This window comes from Fonsecaea erecta (genome assembly GCF_001651985.1).
Source record: "Fonsecaea erecta strain CBS 125763 chromosome Unknown Scaff1, whole genome shotgun sequence".
Lineage (NCBI taxonomy): Eukaryota > Fungi > Ascomycota > Eurotiomycetes > Chaetothyriales > Herpotrichiellaceae > Fonsecaea > Fonsecaea erecta.
Genome location: NW_017387244.1, coordinates 2,704,095 through 2,721,886, shown reverse-complemented (window position 1 = coordinate 2,721,886; position 17,792 = coordinate 2,704,095). Strand labels below are relative to the sequence as shown.

At 53.5% G+C, this 17,792-nt stretch overlaps 8 protein-coding genes across 8 annotated transcripts; 5 read left to right on the top strand and 3 right to left on the bottom strand.

Annotated features, from left to right (window-relative positions):
- Positions 1-185: 185 nt before the first annotated feature.
- On the top strand, positions 186-1,213 carry AYL99_00958 (hypothetical protein; the record flags this gene model as incomplete). The annotated part of the gene is made up of 2 exons (XM_018832474.1): positions 186-541; positions 592-1,213. The coding sequence occupies 2 exons, from the start codon at positions 186-188 to the stop codon at positions 1,211-1,213; spliced, it is 978 nt and encodes a 325-aa protein (XP_018698353.1).
- Positions 1,214-1,953: 740 nt separating this feature from the next.
- AYL99_00957 (glutathione-disulfide reductase) lies at positions 1,954-3,742 on the top strand (the record flags this gene model as incomplete). The annotated part of the gene is made up of 6 exons (XM_018832473.1): positions 1,954-2,102; positions 2,159-2,996; positions 3,050-3,279; positions 3,355-3,480; positions 3,588-3,648; positions 3,710-3,742. 6 exons carry the CDS (start codon positions 1,954-1,956, stop codon positions 3,740-3,742), a joined length of 1,437 nt encoding a protein of 478 aa, XP_018698352.1.
- Positions 3,743-4,048: 306 nt separating this feature from the next.
- Positions 4,049-5,895, bottom strand: AYL99_00956 (hypothetical protein; the record flags this gene model as incomplete). The annotated part of the gene is made up of 4 exons (XM_018832472.1): positions 4,049-4,630; positions 4,715-5,097; positions 5,317-5,782; positions 5,863-5,895. The coding sequence occupies 4 exons, from the start codon at positions 5,893-5,895 to the stop codon at positions 4,049-4,051; spliced, it is 1,464 nt and encodes a 487-aa protein (XP_018698351.1).
- Positions 5,896-6,694: 799 nt separating this feature from the next.
- On the bottom strand, positions 6,695-8,134 carry AYL99_00955 (hypothetical protein; the record flags this gene model as incomplete). Its single annotated transcript, XM_018832471.1, has 1 exon — positions 6,695-8,134. One exon carries the CDS (start codon positions 8,132-8,134, stop codon positions 6,695-6,697), a length of 1,440 nt encoding a protein of 479 aa, XP_018698350.1.
- Positions 8,135-8,606: 472 nt separating this feature from the next.
- AYL99_00954 (hypothetical protein) lies at positions 8,607-11,458 on the top strand (the record flags this gene model as incomplete). Its single annotated transcript, XM_018832470.1, has 2 exons — positions 8,607-8,665; positions 8,716-11,458. 2 exons carry the CDS (start codon positions 8,607-8,609, stop codon positions 11,456-11,458), a joined length of 2,802 nt encoding a protein of 933 aa, XP_018698349.1.
- A 371-nt stretch (positions 11,459-11,829) lies between these two features.
- AYL99_00953 (hypothetical protein) lies at positions 11,830-12,309 on the top strand (the record flags this gene model as incomplete). The annotated part of the gene is made up of 1 exon (XM_018832469.1): positions 11,830-12,309. One exon carries the CDS (start codon positions 11,830-11,832, stop codon positions 12,307-12,309), a length of 480 nt encoding a protein of 159 aa, XP_018698348.1.
- A 943-nt stretch (positions 12,310-13,252) lies between these two features.
- On the top strand, positions 13,253-15,249 carry AYL99_00952 (hypothetical protein; the record flags this gene model as incomplete). Its single annotated transcript, XM_018832468.1, has 3 exons — positions 13,253-14,197; positions 14,269-15,129; positions 15,199-15,249. 3 exons carry the CDS (start codon positions 13,253-13,255, stop codon positions 15,247-15,249), a joined length of 1,857 nt encoding a protein of 618 aa, XP_018698347.1.
- Positions 15,250-16,191: 942 nt separating this feature from the next.
- AYL99_00951 (hypothetical protein) lies at positions 16,192-16,896 on the bottom strand (the record flags this gene model as incomplete). Its single annotated transcript, XM_018832467.1, has 1 exon — positions 16,192-16,896. The coding sequence occupies one exon, from the start codon at positions 16,894-16,896 to the stop codon at positions 16,192-16,194; it is 705 nt and encodes a 234-aa protein (XP_018698346.1).
- Positions 16,897-17,792: the final 896 nt, after the last annotated feature.

The window sequence follows — 17,792 nt, the reverse complement described above, 5'->3', positions numbered from 1 at the left end:
CATCGAGTACCTAGGAGCCGCGGTGTCAATTGAGAGGTTGAGCCGAGGGTAATAACGGAAACCAAATACTCAAGAGATGCCAAAGCCCGCGAAAGGTAATACAGAACCAGAGCTATCCTCACATCTCTGTGCATTCCTCTCAATTTTCCCTTCGCTACTCAACACGCCCGTTCGTTCCGTCCAAAATGCCTCCCAGAGCTCATCCACCTCTCAAGATCCCCGATTCCTACGCTACCCTCCCTCTCAAGCAGATCAAAGTCTCCCACGTCCCCGAATCATCGCCCACTCCCACGCCGATCCTTATCATAACATTGAACAGACCACAGAAACACAATGCCTTCACAGATCAGATGCGGGAGGATATGGAGCGGGTTTATGAGCTCATCGACATTGATCCACGGGTCAAGGTCGTGGTCTTGACTGGTGCGGGACGGAGCTTCTGCGCAGGAGCAGATCTGGAGATTGGGTTTATTGGAGCGAAAGATGAGACGGGCGAGGTCAAGAATCCCAAGACGGAACGTGATGTGGATCACCGAGACGGGTAAGGGAGACTGTTGGAAATACGCGGCCAATGCTGACCTATGCACGCAGCGGAGGGAGGACTTCCCTGGCAATTTACCAGTGTTCGAAGCCAACCATCGCGGCCATCCAAGGTGCCGCTGTAGGTGTGGGCATCACCATGTGCCTACCGGCGTGTATCCGAATCGCATATGCCAAAGCCAAGATTGGCTTTGTGTTCAGTCGACGAGGGCTCATCATGGAGGCATGCTCCTCCTTCTTCCTCCCGCGATTGATCGGCCACTCCAGAGCACTGCATTTGACCACGACTGGTTCTGTGTATCCTGCCGAGAGTCCACTGTTTGGCACTCTTTTCTCGGAGCTATGTCCCACACCAGAGGCAACCTTGGCGCGAGCACTCGAGCTCGCCGACGAGGTTGCAAAGAATACATCGACAGTCTCGACAAAGCTCATGAGAGAGCTTATGTACAGGGGAGCGGACAGTCCAGAGGGCGCACACCTTCTTGATTCCAAGATCATCCACGGCTTGTTCGGTAGCAAGGACAACCTTGAGGGTGTTATGAGCTTCTTGGAAAAGAGACCGGTTCAATTCTCTGGGCAAATGCCTCAGGACGCTCCAGCTTCATATCCTTGGTGGGAACAGGTTGATATTGGCGAAAAGGCGCCTGATGCTAGAGGCAGGCCCAAGCTATAGATTTTGAATATGCTCATGTAGCTTCGGATCTGAGTTTCTTCAATGACGAGCTTCGCATCAAATAGTGCCTCTTGGCCCTTGTAAATCACCCATTCAGTTATCTTAACCTGCCTCTTCTGGACAGGCACAGCAGCCAGAGCCACGAGATCAATCGGCTGCGGGTGCCTCTCTTGAACCCAAAGGAATCAAAGAGCAATTCATCTGCAGCTAGCTCAGTCATCTTTTGGGCTAGCAATATTTGCCAAACACAGTCAAGACCTCTGTTACCCACCCTAATAGGTGCGCCCGATGCTGTGCGATTTGGTAAGCAATCGGAACCTGATGGGCGTCTGTCGGAAGCCATTGGCGGAACGTCTGTGTGGGGGTTGAAGGAATCCTCCTGCGACATGGATCACATCATCAGCCAACTGTCCCCCAGCAGGCACCTCGCAGCCCACCACAGAGACGTTGGAGACCAAGATCCAATTCCCGACAGGCTTTTGAAAGGCCGTTCCTAGACTGCGATAAAAGCTCACGGCCCTACCACTGCCGTTGTCCCTCCTCCCTCCTTCCCCCTCCGTGACATGTCAATTGGGACCAGTCGACTCTCCAGGCTTTCTGCTACCCTCACCCGAACCTCGATTCTGGCGTCAGGAAGGTCACTGCATATCGCACCGTTGCGGCCGGACCCCGCTTCGTCCCCTGTATCTGTCTCCAGGCTTGCAGGTCTCACCAAGCAATTCTCCTCCACTTCCTCGAAGATGGCTCCCGTCACGAAGCAATATGACTATATCGTCATCGGAGGTGGATCCGGCGGAAGTGGTGCTGCCAGAAGAGCAAGCGGATGGTACGGTGCAAAGACATGTATCATCGATGCAGGCGTCTCGGGAGGCTGCTGTGTGAATGTCGGGTAAAGAGAGCGCCATGCAAGCAGAATGAGGGCATACGTGCTGACTTCCCATCTAGCTGCGTTCCTAAGAAAATGACCTGGAACTTTGCGTCCATCAGCGAAGCCATGGCAGCAGGCAAGCACTACGGCTACAAATTTGGCGACGGCAACTCGTTCGATTTCAAGACCTTCGTCGAGAAGCGTGACGCTAGAATAAAAGTCCTCAACGGCGCCTATGAGACTAACTGGTCCAAAGAAGGCATTGATCTGATCAAGGGTCAAGCAAAATTTATCAGCGAGCATGAGATGGAAGTCACACCCAAAGATGGAGGTGATGCATTCAGAGTCACGGCGCCGCATATTTGTATTGCAACTGGGTCATTTCCGACAAAACCCGAAGGCATCAAGGGCTCAGAGTACGGCATTACGTCCGACGAGTTCTTCCTGATCAAACATCTTCCCAAGAAGATGGTTTTTGTCGGCGCAGGATACATCGCAGTCGAGCTTGCAGGTGTGATGAACGCCATCGGCGTTGAAACACACCTGTTCATCCGTGGCAATACCTTTCTGAGAAAATTCGATCCAATGGTTCAGGAGACCATGACCAACCATTACGAGGAGATTGGCGTTCACGTACATCGAAACCACCCGGGTATTAAGGAAGTTATACAACTGAAACCTGGTAGTGAAGACGGTTCCGATCCGCGAGAGAAGCACCTCAAGTTAATAATGAACGATGGCTCTGAGATGGAGACCAACGAACTATTATGGGCAATTGGCCGAGGTCCGGAAACAAGGGGATTGGGACTGGAGAAAATCCCAGTGAAGACGAGCAAGCACGGCCACATTGTGGTGGATAAGTATCAGAACACATCCGTCGAGGGAATTTATGCTCTCGGGGACGTTACAGGACAGGTATAGGAAGCTCCAGAATACCTGGAAGGGTTTCGTTCTAACAACTGAATCAGGCTGAACTCACACCCGTCGCCATCGCTGCTGGTCGCCAGCTAGGTAATCGCCTTTTCGGACCCCCCGAGCTCAAAGATTCGCACCTCCAATACGACCGTATCCCCTCTGTGGTTTTCTCACACCCTGAAGTCGGTGCCACCGGGCTCACCGAACCTCAAGCAATCGAGAAGTATGGCAAGGAGAATGTCAAAGTGTATCATACGAAGTTTTCGGCGATGTTTTACGACGTGTAAGTGATGTTTTGGCACACAGGCGCCTCGGACGGACAAGGGCCGAAGAACTCTGAACTAACGGTAATCACCAGATATCCGCCAGAAGAGAAAAAGAAAGAACCCACAGAGTTCAAGATCGTGTGTCAAGGCCCACGCGAGGAAATTGTGGGACTGCATATTCTGGGACGCGGAGTTGATGAGATGATGCAAGGCTTTGGGTGAGTGTCAACTACCGGATCTCAGTTTTCCTCCGTGTGGCTTGAATTGAGGGAATATCCCATAGTATGGGCTTCACTGGCTGTGGCTAACGATGCAATCTCTTTAGTGTCGCTGTCAAAATGGGCGCGACGAAGAAAGACTTCGATAGCTGTGTTGCTATCCATCCGGTATGTTCCCCCTCTTATCCTGTGTTGCCTCTGTTGCCCAGGTTACTGATAAAAATATCAGACCAGCGCAGAGGAACTGGTGACCATGCGGTAGAGAAGAGAAAAGTTCCGGCTGCCCTCCATCCTCTAGCCCAAGCAAGAAGTACCTGGGTGTGTGTGAAATGGAGTAAAGAACCGCATGAGCATGCTTCACCTCTTTTTAATTCTAGAGACCAAGAATGTCGCCTGTGACACCTCTACACATATACCAAGATGCATAGACTGACAACGCAATGGTCGGGTATATAAACTTCAGACTAGCCATATCATTCTATATACTCATTCCTCTCCTTATTCCTTGCCGGACCCCATTTTGTTTCTTGTTTGCAAAATAGTTGCCAACTTCCCTCCTCTTCGTCCCTCAGAGAGCCCAAACTCTCTCTGCTCCACTGGCATCCCTCACCCCGTTCTTGTTCATCTGGCCGTACCACAATCTCAAGCCGGCGGTGACGGCGGCGACGAAGAAGCCGCAGGCGGCGCAGGTGAAATTGCCCGTGGGATAACCCTGCTCGGCCTCGTCGGCCTTCCAGATCCACTGGGCGATGATCTGGCCGATGCCGGCGGAGCTGTTGTTGAGGGCGATGGCGAAGGGGATGGTCAGCAGCGACGGCGTGTTGCAGGCGACCCAGTTGGCCATCGAGGGCGCGACAGGGAAGGCCCCGCACGCGGCGAGACAGAGGCACCCGTACCGCGCCGTGTAGGCGTGCGGCGGCAGCAGACCGGCGGCGAGCCAGCCAGCGGCGCCGACCAGCGAGGCCACGGTGATGTGCACGCCGCGCGCGTTGAAGTGGTCCGCCGAGTAGGACAGGGTGATGGCCACGACGAAGCCGACGCACCAGGGCGGCACGGTCAAGAGCTGCGCGTGGATCGATGTGTAGCCGAGCCCGTTGACGATGGTTGGCGTGAAGAATGTGAACGAGCCTTGGGGCACGACGTCGGCGATCTGGTGGGTTCGTGGGTGGGCGCAAGTCAGCGTTTCTGTGTGAGGATGTCTTGGGGGACCCCAGAGAGGGACAGAGAGACTCACGTATGCAATGTAATGGGCCAACATCCTCGGACTGAAGAAGGTCTCGAGCACCTCTCTCCTCGAGGCATGGCTCCTGAGATAGCCGCCGCCTCGCTCCTTCAACCGATCCTCGGCGAAGCGCTTGTCCGCCTCGTCGAGGAACTTGGCCCGGGCGGGATAGTCGGGCAAGAGGAACAGAAACGACGCCGAGACCAGCGTGATGATGCCCTCGATGATGAAGAGCCAGCGGAACCCCTGCAGCCCGGCGGTGCCGTTGATGTGGCCCACGCCGTAGGCGATGGCGCCCCCGAAGGCGCCCGCGAGGTTGCAGAAGGCCACGACGCAGGCGATGCGGACGGCGCGCTCGTTGAACCGGTACCAAATTGTGATGAAGTAGACGATGCCTAGAAGAAGGGGGGGCCACAAGTAAGTCATTGTCATTGTCATTGTCATTGTCATTGTCATCGTCGATGTTCCCAGAGTGTGCAAGCAGAATCAACCTCTCATACATCCCCCTTGTCCCCTCTGTGCCAACTGAACCAGAACACAGAGAGAGGATGGATCGAGCACACCTGGTCGAACATATCTGGGGAAAAGTAGAGGAGGGAACAGAGCTTCGTTACCTGGAAAGAAACCAGCCTCAAAGGCACCGATCAAGAACCTCAACACCACGACAGTGGTATAGTTCTGCACACCGGCAAACCCGATGGTCAACGCGCCCCATGCGAACAGCAGAAACCCCAGCCACAGGGACGGCCGCACCCAGTGCTTCATGACATAGTTGCTGGGCACCTCGAAGAGCGTGTAGGCGAGGGAGAAGAGCGAGACGGTGACGGCGTAGCCGTTGGCCGTCATGTGCGTCTGCTGCAGCAGGTCGTCGCCCGTCTCCGAGTTGAGCACCTTGGAGTTGCCGATGTTGCCGCGGTCCAGGAAGTTGAGCAGGTACACCCAGCAGCACAGGGGGAGGATGCGGATGTCGAGGCGTCGGTTGAGGCGTCGGTTGCGCCGTTCGTACTCGACGTGGTCGACCGTGACGACGCCGGCATAGCTGGTGCCTTCGTCGCTCGAGGGGGACTCGATGACGGCTTTCTGTGTCGCATAAATGACATGCTCAGGAGCTCTGGGGGGACGTGGCTTGCGAGGTTACCCAAGGGGAACGAACTGCTTACCTCGTGATGCTCTGCGGGTGGTGATTTCTCCATATTGTCGATAGGACAGGGACAAGTACTGTAAGTTGCTTGAGCTAGCTGCTTACCTTTTGGACTTTGCGAACCTATCTCCCTGCAGGTGAGTAGAGAAAGGGGACGATCCCCTCTGGCCAGGTTGATATCTTCTTCACCTTATACAGTATGAGCCGTTGCCCCCCTCCCCTCCCTGTGATGGGCATCATCCATCATATGAGAGGAGGTCATCAACCCAACGGACAACTACCGATCGGCAATGAGGCCGTCATGCCCGGCTCGTTCATCACTTGCATCACCCCCGGACTGAGGGTCGAAGGTCCTGGACAAAAAGCCTTGAGTGAGACAGGGTTCCCATGCGAGTCGGCATATAAGACGAGAAGGGATCGACGACGATCATACGTAGGAATGACTTGTGGGTGGCCGGGGCCAAAAATGCGGGCGACGCGGGGAAAAATAACTCTCGATAGCGGAGAAAAAGAGCCAATTGATGCAATGGGCCTGTCTAGTGTAACGTCTATGACCAGGGTATCCAGACCCATTTTTCTCCAAATGTGCCTCTCCAGTATACCTGGCGAGGCGAGGGAGGTAGAATCCATGTTCGGCAAGTCACAGCTCCAGCTTCAGTCGGACTGAGAAGCTTCGGCTAAGAGTGGTGCCGAATCCTTTTCATTCATCTCACGCCACGCTCAATAACAGACAAAAGGACAAGACAGAAACAGAAACCAAGGCATGGGAACAGAGACAAACCATGGCTGCTTCTCTGTTCAGAGATACACGTCACATCATAAAGCCACCACCCATTCTCTCTCTCAAGAGACTAGGCATCGGACTCTTCGGGTTCCATCTCACCGAGATCAACATCATTCTCCCCGGGCGCGGATTCCAGTGTACCGTCGTCGTAGTTCTGCTCCTTCCGATGAGGGATCATACTCTCCTTGATCTCGAAGGTCTCAATGATTTCTCTCCAAATGTCGAAGTCGAGGGCGAAGATGGCTTGGCTGCGCTTGACTTCCTGCCTCTCTTCGAGGGGTTTTTGTTTTACAAGAGCCAGCGTCGGAAGCCCATCGCTGTCCAAACCCAAGTTAACTTTTCCTTCCTTGACCAAAAAGCTCACGTAAAACATGTTCTCGACTGTCTGCCCAAATGATTTGGGGTTGACGCAGAAGTTGAAGAAGGGCACGCCTCCGTTGTCAGCTATTACATTTCTGCGGAAGATCTCTCGGCGTTGTGCCTCCGACAGGGGCTCAGGCGCTTCCTCTGATTCCGTTCTGGCGTTCCTTATCCCCCTATACATGGCCATTTGCAAGATTCGCGCAATCTCAGTGCAGAGCGCGGGAAGGTTGGCCGATTCTTCCTCCTGGTCTTGATCGCCGAGCCGAGTCGGGCGCACCGCTCGTGTGGCGTCAGTGGGCGCTTCGCGGGCCCTGCGCTGGATTTGCTGCCGAACCTTCTTTTGAACTGATAGCGGGCCAAGAAGGAAGCCGGTCACGCAAGGTCGTGCGTTATACAGGATGCAAGCGTTCTTCCCCAAATACTCCCAGTTCATGGTGTCGCCTTCATCCTCCTCGTTCGCCTGCCGACGCCTTCCTCGCCGATGAGATTGACTTTGAGATTGACTTGAGGGTTGAGTGCTGGGAGGCGCATCACCGTTGGCCGTCCCGGGATCATGACCCTGTCTCATGAACGCGATGCATTTTGTGACGAAGTCGTCGACGTCAATTCGCGGCGTCACATCACCCAGTATCAGGTTATTGATCTTTCTGAAGGACAGGTCTGCAGCTTCGACAAGTATCCGCGAATCGATGGTGGCATCGGAAGTTTCCTTGACGTTTTTGTAAATCGCATTTGCTTGTGTCAGAGTTTCCTCAAGGCCTTTGGACTCAGGCCGAAGATACTCGGACCTGGAGCCGGAGAGCTTGGAGAAAAGACTGCGCAGATCTTTGCGCACTTGGCGTCGTTCTTCCGTACGCTTCTCGCGATCTTGCGCAAGCTGCTCAGGATCAAGTTCCTTTTGCTGGGTCAACTGAGACTGTAATTCTCCATCTCCTATCCTCCTTCGTTTCCGAGGGTCGGTGGCAGTCCTATCCAACGGACTCGCCATGCCACTCTTTCTCTTCCTGATACTGTCCGCAGTATGATGCCCGTTCTCGGAATCGGAGTCGTGCGGCTCGAGCGAGGCAGAGGGGGGATCCAAGGCACCGGGATGAGCAGGTGGAGTGCTGGTACGTCGGTCGTTCTGGGTATTCAGATGGGCCATGGCCGGTGTATTTCTGCAAACCAGGGGCAGATGGATGGTTCGTGTACTGCAAGTCGCTGAGGGACTGTATCCCTTCGGTGGGCAAGGGCTGGGCCCAGACTTAAAGAGCAAGAGGGGTAGAGGGGCTTTTCTTCCACAGCCTCACTGGACGGGGCACACTGCGCTGGTGCGGACACACCGATGATGGAAAGGAGATGTGTGAGGGAGACGAGGCAGTCGCAGAACAGAGAGGAGGACATGGGGGAGAGAATGAGGCTCAATAAAACGCGGCGGCGTTATTCTCGACACACAACGCGCGCGGGCGTTACGCTAGTCCAATGTTGGTTAGCGCCTCAGCGCCCCTACAGGTCGCCCGCCTTGTCCATCCACGTGCCATTCTTCAACAGGCTTCACTCTTGTCCGATGTTGCTGTGTATCGATTGTCCCGTCTGCTAATGGTAGCGATGGACAGTGGCTCGTCTGATCCTCCGTCATGGATACATACACCTTTGCAACGTCTCGCCAGATAGACTTCCCTGTCTGTGTCAGAATGTGAGTATTTGGCCACAAGTCGATTGCCCTTGTTACTGACTTGCTTGTAGCAACACGTTGGAGGGCAAACAGCATTCCTTCCCGTATACTATTCTACTCAAACACCCAGAGATACGCCACGTCGGATCGGTCCAGAACTCGAATTCAGAGCTGTATGTAACTGCTCAGCTATGGGCCGAGTCCAAGCCGCTCGGTGTTTCTATGCAAACGCCACATACGTTCTTCAAAAATAACAGAACCTGGAACAAATGGCTGGAATTACCCGTTCTGGTCAAGGACTGTCCCATCTCGTCACAGATCGCCATCACCGTATGGGATATTTCACCGTGTCCAGAGAATGGTAGCATTGATCACGCCGTGCCGTTCGGCGGCACCACCATTCCCTTGTTCGATGGAGACGGAACACTGAGGAAAGGCCGCCAGAAATGCAAGATCTATCGCCGAAGGGCCGCCGATGGTCAGTCGCCATCCAACACTCCCCATATTCCACGCCCAAAACGTCGAACGCCAAATGAGCAACCCCCTCCCCCTATTCCGGAAGAGGAGGAGCTCGAACGGCTCGAGCAGCTCTTCAAAAAACATGAAATGAATGAGATTCCTCAGAACGACTGGCTTGATCAATTGGTCTTTCAGAATGTCGGCAAGAAGGCTCGCCAAGTGGAGGAAGCTACACGGAAACGCTCCTCACTCAATAAGCCGACAAAGCGCATGTCAGCCGAGTTGATATCGATGAACGGACACGCCGGGGTCGATGCCGAAGACGACCCTGACGACAACACGGACGATGATGAACGTTTCACCCTTTACGTCGACTTCCCCCGCTGGGATTTCCCCGTCATATTTGAAGATTATGGATATGAGCCATCGAAGATGATGAAAGAGTTTCAAAGTACTCCTTCCGCTTCGACTGTGGGGGCAAAACCTCCGCCAGAAGTCCGATATGGTCCGGGTATCGCGCCAGGCTCATCCGTTGTCGATGACGAGGATTATCCGGTGGTGCAAATCTTCGACCCCGAGCAGTTTCAGCGAGAAAACCCCTGTGAGAGCAAGCACCGTCGACTAGTCCGCAGCGACAGGAATGCCTTCTCCGACAGTGATCAAAAGCCGAACGCCAAAATGAGAGATGAGCTCAATGAAATTCTGTCGTATGGCCCCACGCAGGAACTGAGTGCCCAAGACAAGGATGTCATTTGGACATTCCGACGGCACTTGAGTCGTGATAAACGAGCCCTGACCAAGGTTGTCAAAGCGACTGATTTCACCAATCCAAATGAGGTGCGTCAACTTGTTGAGTTGATCCCTAGGTGGGCCAAGATCGACGTCGATGCAGCTCTCGAATTACTGGGTCCCACGTATGACAATCCTGTCGTCCGAGCCTATGCCGTTGACCGACTTCGACAAGCTGGGGACGCCGAATTGCAGTTATACCTTCTTCAACTCGTCCAAGCGCTGAAGTTTGAGAAGTATGAGAGTACCGAAGAAGGGCTTCCAGCTTCGTCGTTGGCCAAATTCCTCATCGATCGTGCTGCCAATAATTTTTTGCTCGGGAACTACTTGCATTGGTTCCTGATGGTCGAATGTGTGGATCAGGGCAGCGAGACCAGTGCTGCAAATCGAGCAGTATTTGCGAGAGTCGAGTATTACTTTATGATGGAGCTGGAAAAGCGAGATCCCAGTCTGCGCAAGACATTGTTGAGACAAGGCGAGTTGATTACCATCCTCTCGAGCATCAGCAAGGAAATCCGCTTCAGCAGGGCCAACCGCCTACAAAAGATCGAGTTGCTCAAGAAGACTCTGGCTGACCCCAAGAACGAACTTATTAAAATCGAGCCACCCATTCCCCTGGCGCTTGACCCCGAAGTCCAAGTATGTGGGATATTTCCCGAAGAAGCCAATGTCTTCAAATCGTCGTTGTCCCCATTGTACCTCAACTTCAAGGTCGCCAGCGCTGCCGAGAGTTCGAGCGCATCGACGCAGCGAACGCAGACGCACGGCAAATATCCCATCATTTTCAAGACAGGCGATGACTTGCGGCAAGACCAGCTCGTCATACAGATTATAACACTCATGAACAATCTTCTGCTCAAGGAGAATCTTGACCTGAAACTGACCCCCTACCGCATTCTCGCCACCTCACCCTCGGCTGGTGCGGTCCAGTTCATACCATCAACCGCGCTTTCGGTGATCTCGACCAAGTACAAGGGGTCGGTGTTGGCCTATCTGCGTGCCAACAACCCCGACGCATCTGGACCTCTTGGTGTCCGTAAGGAGACCATGGATACATACATCAGATCGTGTGCCGGGTACTGTGTCATCACCTACATTTTGGGAGTGGGCGACCGCCATCTCGACAACCTCTTGCTGCAACCCTCGGGCCATTTCTTCCACATCGATTTCGGTTTTATCCTCGGGCGAGATCCGAAGCCTTTTGCACCACTCATCAAGTTGTGCAAAGAAATGGTGGAAGGGCTGGGTGGCACCACGTCACCACAGTACGCTCAATTCAAACAATTCTGCTTCACAGCCTATACGACCCTACGCAAGTCCAGCTCCTTGGTGCTGAACTTGTTCAGTCTAATGGTCCAGAGCTCTGTCACAGACATCCGACTGATGGAAGAACAGATGGGAGGCATGGGAGGCGCTGTGGGCAAAGTGAGAGAGAGGTTCAATCTCGACGTCAGTGAAGAAGAGGCAGTGAGGGCACTAGATCAGGTGTTGGCAGACAGCGTCAATGCTGTGTTTGGAGTGGTCATTGACAGGCTCCACGAGTTTGTGCAGGGGTGGCGGGCTTGATTTGGGCCCTCAGTGAGTGCTCGGGTTGTCTGTATGGCGTCCGCATGGCCTCTTCGGCGCTCGTTGGCACAACATTTCATGCTCGCTAGTTCAAATCTAGACGTCGGGCTAGAAGACAGTCCCGAGTTGAATATACGCGTCGAAGAAGACATCTAGTGGATCTGTAGGTACTTTACAAGGTACATAAATGAAGCGAGGCGAGATGACCCAGAGCGGGGTTCTTACAGTAACATGTGATTTATTACATTTCTCCGCGCTGGTCGCTTTGCCATCATCTCTCAACTCTCAACTCTGATCAAGCAGTTCACTTCAAGCTTACCGTCTCTCTACAGACCCATCACTGCCTGCACATAGCACTCGCATCCAACAAAATGTCGGCCGAATCTCAGCCTATCTCCGCCGACCGTTTCGCTCTAGCCATTCAAGACCTTCCCGCTGAAAACTTGTACTCCAAGGCCAAGGAGATTGAGAACTCCATCGCTCACCTTGAACGGTCAAACAGACAACTTCAAGAATACGTCGATAGTATCCGATCAGACACCAGTCTCCCGGAAAGCACGAGGCAAGAAGGGGACAAAGACTGCTCCGAGGCGATTCAAGAGAACCACATTGTGATTGAACGACAGAGGGAGAGGGTTGAGCTGTTGAAGCACGAGGTGGAGAGAAGAGGAGGCCAGTGGCACGAAGCTGACACCAATGGGAAGTTGAACGGGTCATCAGCGGAGGCGGCTACGAGGACAACGGAGAGAAACGCAGGGGGCAGATTGACCGACGAGGAGTTGCGCCGACAGATGATGGACCGGCTTGGGGCTGACGACGACGATAGCAATGAGGACGGAATGCATCTGTGACCGAGGCCACCTGAAGAAGAGATGAGGAAAGGACTACTCCATCGCCTCGCCGAGCCCACGTTTCAAAAGTCTTATACAGTATCCGCAAACATTGTCAGAGTCTCAGGCTCACGGCGGCATGCCGGTCGCAGCCACGGAGAGATTATTTTACGGCTACGGGCTTCCCACAAGAACGGGCAAACTATCGGACCGAACTACACCACATGAAAGCCCTGGGTGCTTGCCTGTGTTCTCGGAATGCTACAGTAAGCAAAATATATGTACAGGAGCCGCATCATCCTGAGCGGAGGCAATTAAATACCGTCCCTCCGGATGTGCACAAGTGCCATGGACGCCGAGTCGTGGACTGTCCAACCTCCCAAAACCCCGGACCCAACACATCAAGATCAAAGTCGAAGCTCAGACAGGACTTTCTGGTGTAAGGACTAGTTACCATTCGCGAGAACCGAATCCAGTCAGCATGGTGTGGAACATTGATGATTATTCAGGAACATACAGGGGCACCAGAAAGTCGGTACCAGAATGAACCGAGTCGCTTACCAAACTCCGAAAATACCGACCACGTGCAAGGCTATGATATCTCCACTCCCGCGTCATAGACTCAATGGATCACCGAATGCACGTTCCCATTTCGCTTCGTTCGCGTCTCGATCCCCGGATGCTTCACATGCCGATTCAGTCGCAATCTCAGCTGCATGTTAGTTGCTTACTGGATTTTGCCTTCGAGTTGATCCGACGCTTGGTTGGGAAATCGTTCCATTTTTCCATTTAGTAGTGTTGGCGTGCAGATACGTCGGATGTACCGAAGCCATCATGACGCCTTGAGGTTGGGAAATCGGTCATGACGTCTTTTTAAACATGGCTGATCTGCGCCTGTAACCATCTTTACTTCTTCAATCACCTTTCTTGGCCTTGGGTGTGCCTCTCGCTGCTCACAAGAAACATGGAGGATCTCTTTCGGGACACAGTTGTCGGACAGATCTTACGACTTGTTACAGGAAGAAGGATTCTCCAATATCCCGAGGAGCGAGATCCGTCAATATGGCAAAGGTATCTCAACGTTGAGAAGTCGGCTAACATGGCTATCCACGGTAGCACGGCTACACCTCAATTAGAAAAGGATCTTGGTTCTGCGTCTTCATCTGGGCCACCGACACCTGAAAGTGAAGAGGAGCAGCAACGAGAAACGCCCTCAGTTGACGGCCAAGCCGCAATCCCACCAGAAGCAAAGGAACAGTTAAATCTGCCGTCCACCCCTCAACATCCGGATTCCAATCTCCAAGGACCCTCTCGCCGTTCTTCACACTCAGCATCGACAGCTAACGAGCCCGACAATGTCCTGGTCAATACCCTCAGTGGCACAAGGGTCGACCCTGAGAGAGGACGGGACACAGACATTGTTGATTGGTATGGTCCTGACGATCCAGAAAACCCCCGCAACTGGGGACGAGCCAAAAAAATATGGGTTACCTTCGAGATTTGCCTGTTGACCTTTTCCGTCTACATTGGCTCGTCGATATATACTGCTGGGATATTGGACGTGAGCAAAGACTTCGGCGTCAGCCGTGTCGCCGCCACTCTCGGACTGACGCTGTTTGTGTTGGGCTACGGAATTGGTCCAATGTTTCTGAGTCCCTTGTCGGAGCTTCCGCAGACTGGAAGAGGCCCGATCTATATCGGAACCCTGGCGCTCTTCGTCATCCTGCAGGTGCCGACTGCTTTGGCAACCAACTTCGGCATGCTGATGGCATTTCGTTTCATCACGGGTTTCGTTGGATCGCCGCCTCTCGCCACCGGCGGCGCCACGATCGGGGACATGTATTCTCCTGCCAAAAGAACGTACGGCATGGCGGTATGGGGCATTGGAGCTGTTTGTGGACCTGTCATGGTGAGTTCGTGTCCTCTTCCGGGAACCTTTTAATTTTCAGTTCTGAGCTTGTGAACTAACGTGAATGGCAGGGGCCTCTCGTCGGGGGTTTTGCAGCAGAATCAGAGGGATGGGCCTGGACAATCTGGGAACTCATGTGGCTCTCGGGATTCACCTTGGTCGTCCTCCTGTTGTTGCTGCCCGAGACCTCTTCGGCCAATATCCTTTACCGACGCACGATGCGCCTTCGCAAATTGACGGGCAACCAAAAACTCATGTGTGAGCCGCAGCTGCTCGGCGAAACCATGACGCCCAGGGAAATCGTCATGATGACGCTCGTCCGCCCTTTTCTACTGTGCTTTACGGAACCCATGGTCTTCCTGCTGAATATGTACATCGCTCTTATCTACGGCCTGCTGTACATCTGGTTTGAGAGCTTCCCCATCGTCTTCAATGGGATATACGGCTTCAGTCTGGGTCTGGAAGGGACTGCGTTTATGGGCATTCTCGTTGGCGTCTTGATCACACTTCCCCCGTTCATCTGGTATCAACGGAAATACATCGAGCCCAAAATCAACGACAAAGGCGAGCTCCAGCCCGAATGGCGCCTTCCACCTGCCTTTGTCGGTGCCTTCGCCATCCCAATCTGTCTGTTCTGGTTTGGCTGGTCTGCCCGGCCGGACATCCACTGGATCATGCCCATCATCGGCACGGCCTGGTTTTCTATCGGCGCGTTCTTGCTCTTTAACTCGGTCCTCAATTACCTGGCCGACGCATACCCGGCGTACGCTGCCAGTGTGCTGGCCGGCAACGACTTCTTCCGATCCTCTTTCGGTGCAGGCTTCCCACTTTTTGCCTCGGCCATGTACAAAAACCTTGGAGTCGGCTGGGCGAGTTCGACATTGGGCTTTCTGGCCATTGCCTTTATCCCCATCCCTTTCTTCTTGTTCAAGGTGAGTTCATTTCCGCTTCCCCTTTTCTTTAGGGTGAAAAAGTCGTCGATTGCTGATCTACGACCGCAGTACGGTGAACGACTGAGGGTGAGGAGTAGATATGCCCAGAAGGACTACTAGAGATGGAACCGATTTGGATCACTAGGTGGCAAGAAATGGGCGGAAATGCATTGGTTTTGGTCATGATACCTCCCTTCACCTCTCTTGAGATCTTCCGCTGCAATTGTCATGGCGATGACAGAGACCAAACTCTGGAATACAGGCAAAATACAGGACCTAGGTAGATAGATCATGTGTTTCCCCTCTTCTCCTTCTTCTTCTTCTTCTTCTTCTTCTTCTTCTTCTTCTTCTTCTTCTTCTTCTCAAACTCGCAGCGCAGCGGCCTAGTTGAGTTTCCACCTTCAATTTCATTTACTTTCCCACGTCCTATTTTTAGTCGACATCGACATTTCCAAAAACAAACTTGGGAATCTTTGGTGCTATGACCCTGTTCCGAACGTATACGATATCCCCGAAAAGTGCAGGGTCATTCCGACCGTGCCTGAGAAGGAGTTCTCAGATTAAATACATGTCAGATTTGGGCCATGTCATCGTTTCATTTATGCGGGTTATGTTCACACTATGTATGTCATGTTTATTTGTTTCCTCCGCGAACAAAAGAAAGAAAGACAGCAACGTGTCGCCGCCGAGGCTGTGTGTGGGTGTGTGTGTGTGGCTTCTCATGATTATCCCCCAGCATCAGTGGTGGTTTCGTCGTGGGTTTTTTTTTGTGTTTAGTATTCGAATGGACGCACAGTACAAATATATACTTAAAGTGGCAGGCGTCTTCTCGTCCTTCTTTTTCTCTTCTGGGGCGGGGATGGGGGATTTGATCTGGCTGCGAAACAACAAAGGAGATTTCAAGTGCAAGGTTGGGCTCGAGCTCGACCCCAGCGGTGGCCCGGCCGGTTTCTTGTTCATGTCTTTTCTCTAGACAGACTCTCTTCTCTCTCGGAGGTGGGGTGCTTTCGTCCACGGGACATATGTCCATGATGGATGGCACTCGTGTATTTAAATACACCCTCAGACTTTGGTGGTGGTGTTGAAGACATAGCCCTGGAATACGGCGGTGACTTTGACGCTGTCGTAAAAGCCAATGACCTCGACGATCTTCCTGGCGCCCGTGTCGCTGTCGAGCGCCGTCCTCATCAGCCATGCGTACTGCATGTCGTAGTTGGCGCCGTTCTTGCCGACCACGCCCTGACTCCGCCAGTTAACTGTGGCCCAGTCGCCGTCGGCGAAGATGTGCTCGACGATCGGCACGGGCAGCGTCACCAGCACGTCCCGTAACGGCGTGAGCACCTGGTCGATGTAGACCTGTTTGCCGTTGTACGTGCCCGCGATCGGGCTGCTGCCGGTGACCGTCCACACGAGGTCGTCGGACAGCGCGGCGGCGAACGAGGTGCCGAAATTGTCCAGCGCCACCGCCGTGAATAGCGACTCGATGAACGACCGGGTCGCCTCGGTCGTGCCATTGACGCACGTGTGGTGTGGGGGGAACGGATGGGCGTCTGCGGCCATCATGAAACCCAGTCCGGCTGGCCCTGAGTGATGCTTCGTCGTCGTCGTCAACAAGCGCGGATAATTTTGATAGGCGTGATAATGAACGTCGCCGTTGCTGCGGCTGCTACTGCTGCGGCTGAGGGGCAAAGACCAGAAAGATAGCAGAACTTGCAGCACGGTGATGAAGCAGACGGCCGTTCGGGCCGGTGACAGCATTTTGGCCATGCTTGCAACTCCGGCGGCACCCCGGATGGCGCTTAGGGGAAGTGCATAACAAGCCTCTCTCCTTCCCTTCCAATGGTGGTGGTGGTGGTGAGCTCCGACATTATATATATAGGTAAGCAAGGTAAGCTACACAGTATGTACCTACCTACTTTTCACCCTCTCTTTCTGCCTTCTCTTTTCCTTCACCGACAATTGTGACACGTGTGTGGACAGCAAAGCAAGTGCGCTTGGCTGCATAGTCAACGGGCAAACTGCTCGGAGCTGCGGGGGGGGTGGGGGGGGACCTGATAGTGTGGTAACCCAGCCTCTGCGGCGGCCGGGCCGGCGCCGGGCGTTAGCACCCTGGAGCTTCGGGGGGGGGGGGGGGGGGGACGCTTATGAATGTACCCAGACGATGCCGCTTCCGAGACCACTCACTCGCTTTTATACCGAGTACTTTTTCCCTCGCTATTGTTGAACTCATCATGAGTCCTAGTTGAGATTGCAATTAGTTGAATATATGATATATGACCTGTCCCGAAACGTATTGAAACGGACCCCCTAACCACCATGGAGGTGGTACTATGCGCTAAGAATTCTAGGTACTTCGATGGCGTGGTTGCTCCCATCGTTTTCTTTCGGGGCTCATGCATGTTCTTGGCTGACATATGGGAACAGACGAGTTGGCCCGGCAGACAGATAGATGTGGGACGAAAGACGTCTCTGCCTCGAATCTGCCATGTCCCTCTCTGGAAGTAGAGTCAAGTTTGTCATGAGAACCGGTCGTTCAGTATCTATCTATCTTCCTACTATTTCGAGGAAGGAGGAAACTGGTGATAGCCGCTCCACCACTCTTCAACGCTGCAGAAGTGCCACAGTCCACTAAAACCAGCTTACCCAGCGACGCTGTTAGTACC